The 13,262-nt window shown below is 35.3% G+C and overlaps 1 protein-coding gene and 1 pseudogene across 6 annotated transcripts in view; one reads left to right on the plus strand and one right to left on the minus strand.

Annotated features, from left to right (window-relative positions):
* Positions 1-13,262, minus strand: part of Aebp2 (AE binding protein 2) — a 220,777-nt gene that overhangs the window by 152,843 nt on the left and 54,672 nt on the right. For all 6 annotated transcript variants that reach the window (XM_078015135.1, XM_078015133.1, XM_078015136.1 and 3 more), the window contains 2 exons: positions 12,704-12,890; positions 6,275-6,399 (listed from right to left, as the gene is read on the minus strand). In XM_078015135.1, the coding sequence (XP_077871261.1) occupies positions 6,275-6,399; positions 12,704-12,890 (312 nt within the window). The remainder of the gene's footprint in view (positions 1-6,274; positions 6,400-12,703; positions 12,891-13,262) is intronic.
* Positions 9,108-10,681, plus strand: LOC106144992 (sister chromatid cohesion protein PDS5 homolog B pseudogene; annotated as a pseudogene).

Below are 13,262 nucleotides of genomic sequence, written 5' to 3' on the forward strand. Positions count from 1 at the left end.
AAACTCATTCTTTGAGGCCAATATCACCCTGATCCTAAAACCAGGCAAAGACACATCAAAGAAAGAAAACTTCAGACCAATATCTCTAATGAACATAGATGCAAAAATTCTCAATAAAATTCTGGCAAATCAAATACAAAAACATATCAAAAAGATTGTACACCACAATCAAGTGGGGCTTATCCCAGGGATGCAAGGTTGGTTCAACATATGGAAATCAATAAATGTAATTCATCACATAAATAAACTTAAAGAACCATATGATCAACTCAATAGATGTAGAAAAAGCATTTGACAAAATACTGCACCCCTTCATGTTCAAAACACTAGAAAAACTAGGCATAATAGGAACATATCTCAACATTGTAGAAGCTATCTCTGCTAAGCCTCAGGCCAACATTATTCTAAACAGAGAAAAATTGAAAGCATTCCATCTTAAAAAAAAAAAATGTAACACAGGGATGCCCTCTTTTTAACATAGTTCTTGAAGCACTGGCCAGAACAATTAGAGAAATTATAGGGATACAGATAGGTAAAGAAGAACTCAATTAGCACTATTTGTTGATGATATATGATTCTATACCTAGAAAACCCAAAAAATTCCACCAGAAAACTTCTAGAACTAGTAAATAAAATCAAAGTGGCAGGATATAAAATCAACACCATAAATCAAAGGTATTTCTGTATATCAGTAACAAGTCCTCTGAAAGGGAAATGAGGATAACTACCCCATTTACAACAGCAACAAAAAATAAAATACTTGGGAATCAACAAAAGAGGTGAAAAACCTCTACAACAAAAACTACAGAATGCTAAAGAAAGAAACTGAAGAAGACCTTATAAGAGATCTACCTTGTTCTTACATAGGCAGAATTAATATTGTCAAAATGACCATACTACCAAAAATACTATACAGATTTAATGCAATTCCAATCAAAATCCAAATGACACAGAAAACGAAAAAGAAATCATGGAATTCATCTGGAAAAATAATAGACTCAGAATCACTAAAACAATCTTTAGCAAGAAGAGTGTAACAGGGGACATCCCTACACCAGACATTTAACTATACTACAGAGCAATAGTAACGAAAACAGCATGGTATTGGTACCAAAATAGACTTGTAGACCATTGGTACAGAACAGAGGAGACTAACACAGAGACTAACCCACATAATTACAGTTATTTTATATTTGACAAAGGCACCAAAAACATACATTGGAGAAAAATAGCCTCTTCAACAAATGGCGCTGGGAAAATTGGAAATCCATATGCAACAAAATGAAATTAAACCCCTCTCTCTCACCATGCACAAAACTCAACTCAAAGTGGATCAAGAACCTAGGAATTAAACCAGAGACACTGTGTCTATTAGAAGAAAAAGTAGGTCCAAATCTCTATCATGTCAGATTAGCCCCCAACTTCCTTATTAAGACTCCTATGGCACAATTTTAATATCAGAAATCAATAAATGGTATGGATTCAAACTAAAAAACTTCTTCTCAGCAAAAGAAACAATCGGTGAGATGAATAGAGAGGCTACTAATTGGAAACAAATTCTTTCCACATGCATGTCAGATAGAGCACTAATCTCTAGAATACATAAAGAACTCAAAAATCTTAACACCAATAAATAAATAAATAACCAAATCAATAAATGGGCCAAGGAACTGAACAGACACTTCTCAGAAGATGATCAACAAATATATGAAAAAATGTTGAACATCTCTAGCAATTAGAAAAGAGCAAATCAAAACTACTCTACGATTTCATCTCACTCCCATCAGAACAACAATAAGTGTTGACGAGGATGCAGGGGAAAAGGCATACTCATACACTGCTGGTGGGACCACAAATGGTGCAACCTATATGGAAAGCAGTAAGGAGAATCTTTGGAAAACTGGGAATGCAACCAACATTTGACCTAGCTATCCCACTCCTTGGTCTATACCCAAAGGACTTAAAAATGGCATGCTACAAGGACACAGCCACATCAATGTTTATAGCAGCACAATTCACAGTAGCTAAACTGTAGAACCAACCTACATGCCCTTCAGTAGAGGAATGGATAAAGAAAATATGGTATATACACACAATGGAATATTATTCAGCATTAAAAGAGAATAAAATCATGGCATTTGTAGGTAAATGGATGGAGCTAGAGAATATAATGCTAAGTGAAATTAGCCAATGCCCAAAAACCAAATACTGAATGATTTCTCTGATTTAAGGATGCTAATTCATAATATGCTGTGGGGCAGGGGCATTAAATGAACTCTAAATAGGGCAAAGGGGAAAAGGGGAGGGAGGGAAAGCGAGAGCATAGGGTAGAAAAGACAGTGGAATGGGATGGTCATCATTAACCTAAGTATGAAGAAACAAAGGATGTGACTCTACTTTGTGTACACCAAAGATATGAAAAATTGTGCTCTATATGTGTAATATGAATTGTAATGCATTCTGTTGTCATGTTTAACAAATTAAAAATTTTTAAAAAAGATGCAGTCCTTACCATTTCCACTGCAACCACACTGAACCAAGCCACTATCAGTCTCAACTGAAAGACTCAACTCTTTTCTCCCTACTCCTGACCTCCTACAATCTGTTCAACACCAAAAACAAAGCAAGCACATTATAGTCTGTGAGAGTCAAAACAATAGTATATTCTTTAGAGGAAAAGGTGGAGGAATTAACTGCAACACTGAGAGTGATGGGAATATTCTATATCTTAACTGTAGTAGTTGTTTCATAGGTGAATGCAACTGTCAAAATTCACAGAATTGTACACTTAATTGGGTGCCATTTACTTTATGTAAATTATACCTCAATTAAAAAATCAAGGAAGAAAGTCAGATCATGCTTACTCAAATTCCTTCAATGGCTTCTCATCTCACACAGAGTAAGTCTATAAGGTTCTCCCACTTATCTGACTTAACTCCTGCTGTCTAGTTCTCTCCAGCTACACTGATCTTCCTCTTCTCTGCTTTTCAAACATACCAGGCATTTTTCCGCTCTAGTTAAAATGTCCTTTTTCTTTCAAGTTTTTACAATTTTACTAACTTCCTTTATTTATCATGTCTCTTCCACTACAGTGTACCATATTTGTTTTCCCTAGTATATACCATTAGTACCTGACCTCACAGTAAGTCCTCAATAATTACATGAGTGAACAAATTGGCCCTAATGCCACACTCAGCCTGGTGACCACATCTTTATTGACCTTTTTTTTGTTGTTGTTTGTTTGTTTGTTTAACGACAGACATATAGACAAATGGACCGACTTCGAGGTGGTATACTTCAATTCCTACAATTCAGAAGGTTGAGGCAGGAGGATCGTAAGTTCAAAGCTAGCCTGGGCAAGTTAACTAGACCCTGTCTCCAAATAAAAAGACTGGGAATTATACTCAGTGGCAGAGCACCCATGGATTTGATACCTAGTACTGCAAAAAATTAAATGAAAAAAATAATAATAAAATAAATAAAGACTTCTGGGGGCTGGGGAATATATCTCAGTAGTAAAGCACTTGCCTAGCATACACAAGGCCTTACATGAAATTCCTGCCAAACTTTGCAAATAAGTAAAAGAACCAATTTCAGACCTACCGCATTATAAACCTATGTTTACAAGCTTTAAAAAAAGGACTTCTATCATCACTACTGAGCAAGCCCCTGACCTTGATATCACAGCAAAATTCCCAAAGTAGCCATTTTAACTCATTCCGGTCTCCAAACATTATATTTTCCCCTTCAATTCTCTCATCCTTATTTAGATAAATATATTTCCTATGCTCTTTAAAAGAATATAAATATCGTATACCTCTCTTCAAATCCAAACACACACATCTCACATCTTACAATTTCAAATAAAATTTCCCTTTCCTCTTTCTATATGCAATCTTTTACTTTCTTTCCTTTAATTACACATCTTCAATTTTTTACTCTCTCACACTCATATCTTTACCTAATTTCCAATATTCACAATTCCACCCCTAATTATTTAAAAAGCTTGCTTCGAGTATACTGATACTTAAATATTGCTCTATTTTTCTATATTCCTTTTAACATCACATATTTTAGTCTAATACCACAAGGGTTCTCACTATGGAATCCATGAATCAACCTAGGGATAGAGGTCCCTAAGCCCTATGTAACTACACTATGTACATACATATGTAACTACACTGTGTCATACTGGAAAAGGCACAGAACATTTTTAGTTCCTAGTTTTGTCATCTGAAAAATCTGAGTTAGTAACAGCAGTGCTGTGTGATCAATTAAAAATATCTACAATTTAATTTTATATAATATATTTAATAATTTGTCTTAAATTGATCAAGTTTGCCTCCATTTAGTTTTATTTCATAAATACAATCCATTGTTATTTTCTTGACCCATTCAATCTTAATAGAGCTTATAAAATTATATATCCTTGCATCCAGACTAATCTAGACTAAAATTATATCACATAAAAATAAAATATTATAAATTCAGGAGGAGACAGAAGGACTTCAAGTTTGAGCCCAGCCTAGACACTTAGTAAGACCCTGCTCAAATTTTTAAAATACTTTTAAAAGGCTGGAGAGGTAGCTTAGTGGTAGAGTATCTGCCAAGCATGCAAAATACTGTAGGTTCAATTCCTACTAAGACAAACACAAATACTGTAAGATCTTATTTCCAACTCTCTTCAGAAAGTAGTTAACAGTATTTTACCACTCAATTCTTATGATAAATATCCACAAATACACTACTGGAACATTTCCTTATTTTTTAAATGAGAATATTGGAGAGACCCAGCAGAGTAGATTGTTATAATGGTAGTACTGGAAGTTGTTTTCTAAAATGGATTGGAATGGGGAATATAACAGGTAACATATATTTAGTGAGCAAGACAGATGAGAAATCAAAAGGGTCAGAAAGAGCAATAGAAGTATACACAAATATACAAAAAAGTCTAATAACTGGGAAATAGCTATAAATGTAAGGAAAAGTAAAACTGCCAAGAAAATCTCATTACAGGAGATGGGGAAAGCAGATTCAAATCCAATAAGATATAGATGTCAGCAATTATTTTAATATTAACTTCTTGTTAGAGTAAACCAAATTTAGAATATTTAATATTTTAACAGTGAAAATTACTTTTTTTCTATGGACTCAAATTATCAATAATCTGGTCTATAATTCACCTTTACTAATTTACCTACACCAAACTACACCAACTTAAAAAGGACTAGAATTGGGCACAGTAGCACATGCCTGTAATCTCAGCTACTTGGGAGGCTGAAGCAGGAAGACTGCAAGTTTGAGGTCAGCCTGGGCAATTTAGAGAGACCTTGTCTGAAAATAAAAAGGACTGGGGGATATAGCTCAGTGATAAGGGCAGCCCTGGGTTTAATCTCCAGAATGAAGTAGGGTGGTGGATTGATGATTAGGTAACAAATGGAAAGAGACATGAAAGAAAACAATTATATTAACTCTTAGTTAACCTAAAAGTAAACTATACTTACTTCTTGTTTTTTCAATTTAATTATTTTTCTTCTGTGTTGAAAACCTGGTCACCCAACAAATATACTGAATGTCTACCATGTGCTAGCCAAAATTCAAGACACCCAAAATATATCAGTAAAACAAAACATTTAAATTTTCTCCCTCAACAAACTTTAATTTGATGGCCAATGATATATAACTTTTTAACTACATATGTATATATTGAGGGTAAGGTCTACACAACACATGGGGTATGAATAAAAAGTTTTAGACCTAAACGAAATTTGTATTCTACTTTAAAAACAAAATAAAACACCACAGAGGGCAGAAAAGACACCTCATTTACTTAAGGTCAAAGCTCAGTCTAATACAAGTAGCACACTATGCCACAATATCTTTAAAATTCAAACAAAAGGCTTAACTATTCACTTTAATCATAAACATACAGAATTATAGGAATTATCTGCTTTATAACCACTAATACAAATAATTTTTAAAATACTGATAAAGCATAAAGGTTTTGTGACTTTGTTAAAATGTATTTTCTTAGAATTTGAGCAATTCAGAGTATGGTTTTAAAAACAAAATAGACCTTGCAAATCTTTTTAAATTTTTCTGTAGTTACAGATGGACAACATACCTTCATTTTATTTATTTTGTAAGCGGTGCTAAAGATCGAAACCAGTGCCCCACACAAGCTAGGCAAGTGCTTTACCACTGAGCCCCAGCCCCAGCCCAGACCTCGCAAATATACATATATATAATTTGAAAGGAAAAATTAAATACTTACGGTACTATGAAAAACAACGCTGTGTCCCTTCCCTAAACTTTCTATATGAGCTGAGAGGTTAAAGCATATGGCTCGGTGTCTTATCGCATCCAGTGTTTGTGCATCGAAGAAATCATGTGGTCGTGCTACAAGTCAACAAAAAAAAAAGGAAAAGAATATTTAGAAAAATATAAAGTCTATTCAATGTACAAATAGTCCATTTGCCACAAAAATAAGTTAAAAAGATTAATTTTAAACAAGTAATTGTTTAACCCTATCTAGGGTTTAAATGCAAGATATTCTTTGCTTTCAAAACAGGGACTCTGGCAGAGAAGAGAAAGATGGAGAAGATAAAGTTGGAAAGCAAAATTCTAACTAATGCTTGAATATGGACTAATTCTCCCCCATTAAAATATGAGACTCTAACCTCAAACCTCATAATTTCATATTGCAGCTACTTTTTCATAAAATTGTACCTTTTATTCCAACATCTCTCCTCAGCACCAGCTCTACATTTTCAACACAGATTAACATCTAATTGACATCCTCCATCTATGCACAACACCAGGGTCTCAAACTCACCGTGGCCAAACATAAACACATTTCATGGGGCGAGGGTGTAGCTCAATGGTGGAGCACTTGCCTATCATGTTTGAGACATTGGTTTGATTCTCAGCACCACATATAAATAAATAAAGGACCACTGACAACTTAAAAATTAGCATTTTAAAAAAATTACATTTCATGGGCATTGTTTTTAATATGTAATAAAAAATTTTTCCAGTACCAACGAAGTGACATTTAGAGATGTTGGTAAGTATTTTATTGAATACAACAATTTAAGAAATATTGACAATTTTTTGGAGGCGGGGGATAATATCCAAGCTGGTCTCAGAACTACTAGGCTCAAATGATCCTTCTCATTTGTCCCAGTAACCGGGACTATAAACATGAGCCACTGTGCTCAGCCTAATATGTCATTGAATTTTGTGTGTATCTGCGGTGCTGCGGAATCCAGGGCCTAACACATGCTAGGCAAGCACTCCATCAGTTAACTACATCCCCATCAATACACTTCTGAATTATAATCAGTCCACCAAAGTTCCAAACTCACGAGTTATCAGCATGCAGGGGATTATGTGCCTTTAGACTATTTCTCATTCAGAAAATGGGAATAAAACAACTATATATTGATTAAACAAACAAAAGCATTCAAAACTGTCTTGTAAATCATACATCAATTTATACCAAACCTTATGTAACATTTTAAAATAAACAAAGTGAGCAATTGTTTAGTGTATTCACAATAAAGTCAGACACTGGAGAATGTTTTTTAAATTTCTATTTTTATTCCACTAAATACTACTACAAATTGGGCTATTCTTAGTACTAATAAGAAAATTAGGCTGGGGTTTTAACTCAGTCGTAGAGCACTTGCCTAGCATGTGTGAGGCACTGGGTTCGATCCTTAGCACCATCCATAAATAATAATAAAGGAACATCAACAACTAAAAAAAAATTTTTAAAGAAAATTTCTCAAATTAATAAAGAGTTGGTTATGTTATATTTACAGAGCTTACTGATATATGTAATTTTCATGATCTGAACTCAAAATTCAGTTTTCCTAAAAACAATGAATTGGCTTGATTTTCTGGTATAAAGTATTCTGAATTACATGCAGGCTGATTTTCCATACTGTGACTATCCATAGATTTCTCAGAATACCTATAAAAATAATAAAAATACAACAGTTTATTTTACTTATTTATTTGGTACAGGGGACTGAACCCAGGGGTGCTTTTCACTACTGAGTATTGTATCCCCAAGTGCTTTTCACTTTTTATTTTGAACCAGGGTCTTGCTAAGTTGCCCAGGCCAGCCTTGAACTTGCCTGCCTCGGCCTCCTGAATCGCTGGGATATAGGTGTGTGCCACAACACCCAGTACCACCACAGGTTTTGTACAGGACATTTTCACCAGCTGGCATCGAAAGATATCAAAGTAACTTTTCTCACTAGATTTTTTTTTTTTTTCCAAGAGAAAATAAGAAAAACACCATCTAAAAATGAAGTAGCAGAACCCACAAAACCAGGAGTGCAACCATATTTGGGGTGGGAAGCAGTGATGATTTTTACCTAATGCTTAGAAACAAATCTCTCTTCAGTAGCTACTGGGGAGAAAAATGTGGTTTCATAAAAAGTTTTCCTAAGAAAGAATAAGCACTATGAGAAAATAATAATTTACCCCTTCTAATCATTCAGGTTAGTCACTCCTCCTTCAAGATCAAAACACTAAAATCATCACATAAGTTTCAAAAATGATAAAAATAGCCACTGAACTTCTATGCAATGCAGACCTTCACCATGTTACCTCCACTGTTATAATAAATATGAAGAATAGCAAACTAAAATCTGGGGTATAGCTTGGTGATAAAGTACACATTCAGAATGTGTGAGGACCTGGGTTCAATCCCCAGCCCCAGACAGACACACACACACTCTCTCTCACTCTCTCTCCCCCTCTCCGCCCCCCCCCGCCAAAGCACATGTATAATTCATTAGAATAAGGGAAATAGCACTTTTGTTTATTTCTTCATTTCTTCCTTTTCAATATTCCTTCTAAGCAATTCCTTTCAATGTGTTTTAATATTACCTACAATGTATAAATTATGTATATTACAGCTGTGTACAGTCCATGCATGTTTCAACTGATAAATACATAATCAAAAACTATGGATAGGCAATTGGATATGGTGGTGGATCCTGGGGAGCAGTAGAGTGAAAGGAGTGAAAGGGTAAATATTTTTACCCCTCCGAGTGTCTAACTCACCAGGAGGGGTAAAAAAATTTTCCATTATGGCTTATTCAAAGACCAGGACCAATGATGAAAAAATTACTTATCATCCTAGTGTCAAGGAAATCTCAGATAAAATATCTAAAGAGGAGATGGTGAGATGGTTAAAGATGACTGTGAAAACTTTCAAGGACATGGACTAGGACTTTGAAAAAGAAAAAGAGCTTTATCTAAACATAGCTTTACATCTTGCTTCAGATTGTTTCCTTAAGCCTCCTGATAAAGATGTTCATTTACTGATGGCCTGCTGCCTTGCCAATATTTTCAGGATTTATGCTCCTGAAGCTTCTTACACATCCCCGGGTAAACTAAAGGATATATTTATGTTTATAACAAGGCAGCTGAAGGGGTTGGAGGATACAAAGAGCCCATAATACAATAGATGTTTTTATTTACTTGAGAACATTGCTTGGGTCAAGTCATACAACAATGCGTTGAGTTAGAAGACAGCAATGAAATTTTTACCTAATTATACAGAACATTATTTTCAGTTATAAACAATGGGCATAATCAGAAAGTTCATATGCACATGGTAGACCCCATGAGCTCTATTATTTGTGAAGGTGATACAGTGTCTCAGGAGCTTTTGGACACCTTTTTAGTAAATCTGGTGCCTGCCAATAAGAATTTAAACAAGCAAGTATATGATTTGGCAAGTCTTTACTGAAGAGGACAACTCAAACTATTAAACCATATATTACCATTTTTTTTTTAAATCAGGATCTGATGCTGGGGAAAATATCTATCAGTTATTTGTCAGAACATGTGTTTGACTTAATTTTGGAGCTCTACAATATTGATAGTCAACTGCTGCTCTCTGTTTTTCCCCAGCTTGAGTTTAAATTAAAGAGAAACTATATTGAGGAAGGACTCCAAGTTGTTAAACTACTAGCAAAAATGTTCAGGGCAAAGGATTCAGAATTGGCTTCTCAAAACAAACCACTTTGGCAGTGCTTAAGCAGGTTTAATGATATCCATGTACCAATCCACCTGGAATCTGTGAAATTTGCTAGTCGTTGTCTCATGAACCACCGATTTAGCAAAGGATTTAACATAATATTTTAAAATGAGGTTTCATGACTATAAGGAAGAAGCTATTAGACATAATATTATCATCTCTGCAGTTATAGTTGCTAAAAAAGATATTCTTCTGGTCAATGATCATTTACTTAATTTTGTGAGAGAGTGAGCATTAGATAAACATTGGAGAGTGTGCAAAGAAGCCATGATGGGATTTGCCCAAATTTGCAAAAATTATGCTTTACAATCAATAGCTGGAAAAGATGCTACAAAACAGATATCAAGGATCAAGGAAAATGGCTACATATATTTTACCAAAACAGTATTGATGATCAATTACTTTTGAATGGATCTTTCCTCAATACATGGTTCCCTAAAATTTGCAAAATACAGAACAGATGAAGTGCTTTTACTACTTGTACTTGCCACATTGGATTTACATGCTGTGAAGAATGTCTCAAATGTCACAGTCTTCTTTTCATCTTCTGCACTACTGGATTTTATGGGAAAGAAGCCACAAATAGCTGTATTTAAAAATGTGAACTACACAATATAAGCTTTGTTTAAAAGGTAAAGACACAATAAAATACCCCACTATTTTTTAGAAATTTTGCCAAAATGAGATTAAGCAATTAAAAAGCAGAACTAACTGACTGGGAGGGAGAGCTATGGAACATGCCAGACCCATCCCCTACCATAATCCCATTGGTTAAGGAGGTTGAAGCGGGAGGACCACAAGTTCAAAGCCAGCCTCTGTAACTGAGCAACACCCTAAGCAACTTAGAAAGATCTTGTCTCGAAATAAAAAAATACAAAGGGCTGGGGGTGTGTCTCTGTTATTAAAAGCCCCTGGGTTCAATCCCTGGTGTACACACACACACACACACACACACATACACACACAGTGTGTCTCTGTTATTAAAAGCCCCTGGGTTCAATCCCTGGTGTACACACACACACACACACACACACACACACACACACACACAGTGTGTCTCTGTTATTAAAAGCCCCTGGGTTCAATCCCTGGTGTGTACACACACACACACACACCAAAAAAAAAAAAAAAAAACCCTGTGGAAAGCTGGGGATGTGGCCCACATGGCTTGTCTAGTATGAGGCCCTGGATTCAATCCCCAAGCATCACACACACCCTTTGGAAATCATAAAAATAGACACCCTATGTTCCAGTGGTTATGTGTAAAAATGGTGATGTGGTTATGCAGAAGAATATTCTCAGAAAATGTGTTAAGTATTTGATTGAGGACCCACCCCCACCCCCCAAAAAAGATATAGGTAGAGAAATGACAAAAACTATCTACTCCCATCTACTCAAAAGGCTGAGGCAGGAGGGTTGTTAAATGCAAGGCCAGCCTGAACAATTTAATGGGGATCTAGTTAAGAGGTAGAGAGCCCTGGGTTAAGTCCCTCGTACTATCAGGGAAAAAAAAAAAAAAATGCCATGCTGAAGACTAAAACTTTTAAGCCAGACGTGATGGTACACACCTGTAATCCCAGCTACTCAGAAGGCTGAGTCACTGCAGCTTTGCATTAACAAAAATATTTCAAGTCAGGTATGGTGGCTCATGCCTTTATTTTCTGCTGAGTCAGGAGAATCCCAAATTACAGGCAAACCTTATCAACTTAGAAATACCCTACCTCAGAATTTTAAAGAGGAGGAGGTAGGGACAGATAGTTCAGAAGTAAAGTACCCCTGGGTTCAATCCCTAGTACTGCAGTAAACGGAGGGATGGAGATAGGGGTCCATGTTTTAGAGATTAAAGTTATATCCTGGATTTAGTATCTGGATTTTCTTCTATACCCCAATCAAATCCCAAGAGAAGAAGGTAAGGTGCAATCTTTTTTTTTTCCCTTCCCCCTAGTTCACCACTGTAGAGAACTTGTTTCCATTACACCTCCATTCATTCATTCATTCATATCCACTCTGACTCATATTTCTGCGTGATTGGCTGGCCAGCTGCAGCTGATACAAAGAGCTAAGAATGGTGCTAGACTCTGGGGTTTCAATCAATTCTTGCCCCAACACTTGCAAGCCTTATCATCTAATCATTTTCTATCCTAAACATAAAGGATGTATCTTATTACCTAGTAATTAAGCACATAACCATAGTACATACGTATTACAATGGACTGTAGGTACAGACTCGTAGAGTATATTCAATTCTTTTGCTTTCACACATACTACACTTGGGAGTTGATGTATTACTTAAATTTTACTTGACTTTCACCTTCACCATTTTTCAAATTTCCTAAAATGTTTCCTTTTAGAATACCAACATGCCCATATGTTCTAAATTTTCTTCAACTACAACAGAAGCAAAGTAGTCCTCAAAATCTAATTCTATACATTGCATATTCTAAGGTCATATATAATTCTATGGCTACTGCACATGTGTCACTGAATTTTCACACTGACAAACAGGTATCCTTCCTGTATATTACTTTTAATAGAAACAGATAAGCCAAGTTGAAGAACGGTAAAAATCGAATTTGCTTGAAAGGTAGAGATATAAACAGATTCTTCAAATATACACAGATTCTCAAGTGAAACACTTACGTAATGAGCGTCGTCTTTTGTTCTTTAATTTCCTCCTTTTGTTCATTCCAGCCTTAGAAGGAGATTCTTCTTTGGCCTTTGGCTGGCTAGAAACTTTTGAGGAGTTCTGCTGACTGAAGTGTGTGGGTACGTGGCGAGCTAGCCCTCCCTGAGAAGCAAAGCTGGCATTGCAGCCACCAACAACACACTAAATAAAAATAAAAGAGAAAAAGGACATCAGGGATACTGTTTAAGTGATGAGAATTAACCTAGCTAGTTAATACTTGGTATTTTCAGAAATAAATCAGTGCAATGGAAATAATTCTAGAAAAGATACATGAGAGACTTCTTTTATAAAAGAAGTTCATTTTATACATAAAACAAAGCTATTAAAGATAACAATGTTTGTCAGTGGCGCAAGTGGAAAATACAACTCAAGCTTCATGACTCATCAGTCCTGCTACTCTTTCCACTACATGCAAGACAAAAAATGGTGACATGTTCTTCCCAGAAATATCTGATTTTGAATTAATCACTTTTATAAAAGGAGCAGGAAGTTATTTATCCCAACAAAAAATTA

This window comes from Ictidomys tridecemlineatus, chromosome 6 (assembly GCF_052094955.1).
Source record: "Ictidomys tridecemlineatus isolate mIctTri1 chromosome 6, mIctTri1.hap1, whole genome shotgun sequence".
NCBI lineage: Eukaryota > Metazoa > Chordata > Mammalia > Rodentia > Sciuridae > Ictidomys > Ictidomys tridecemlineatus.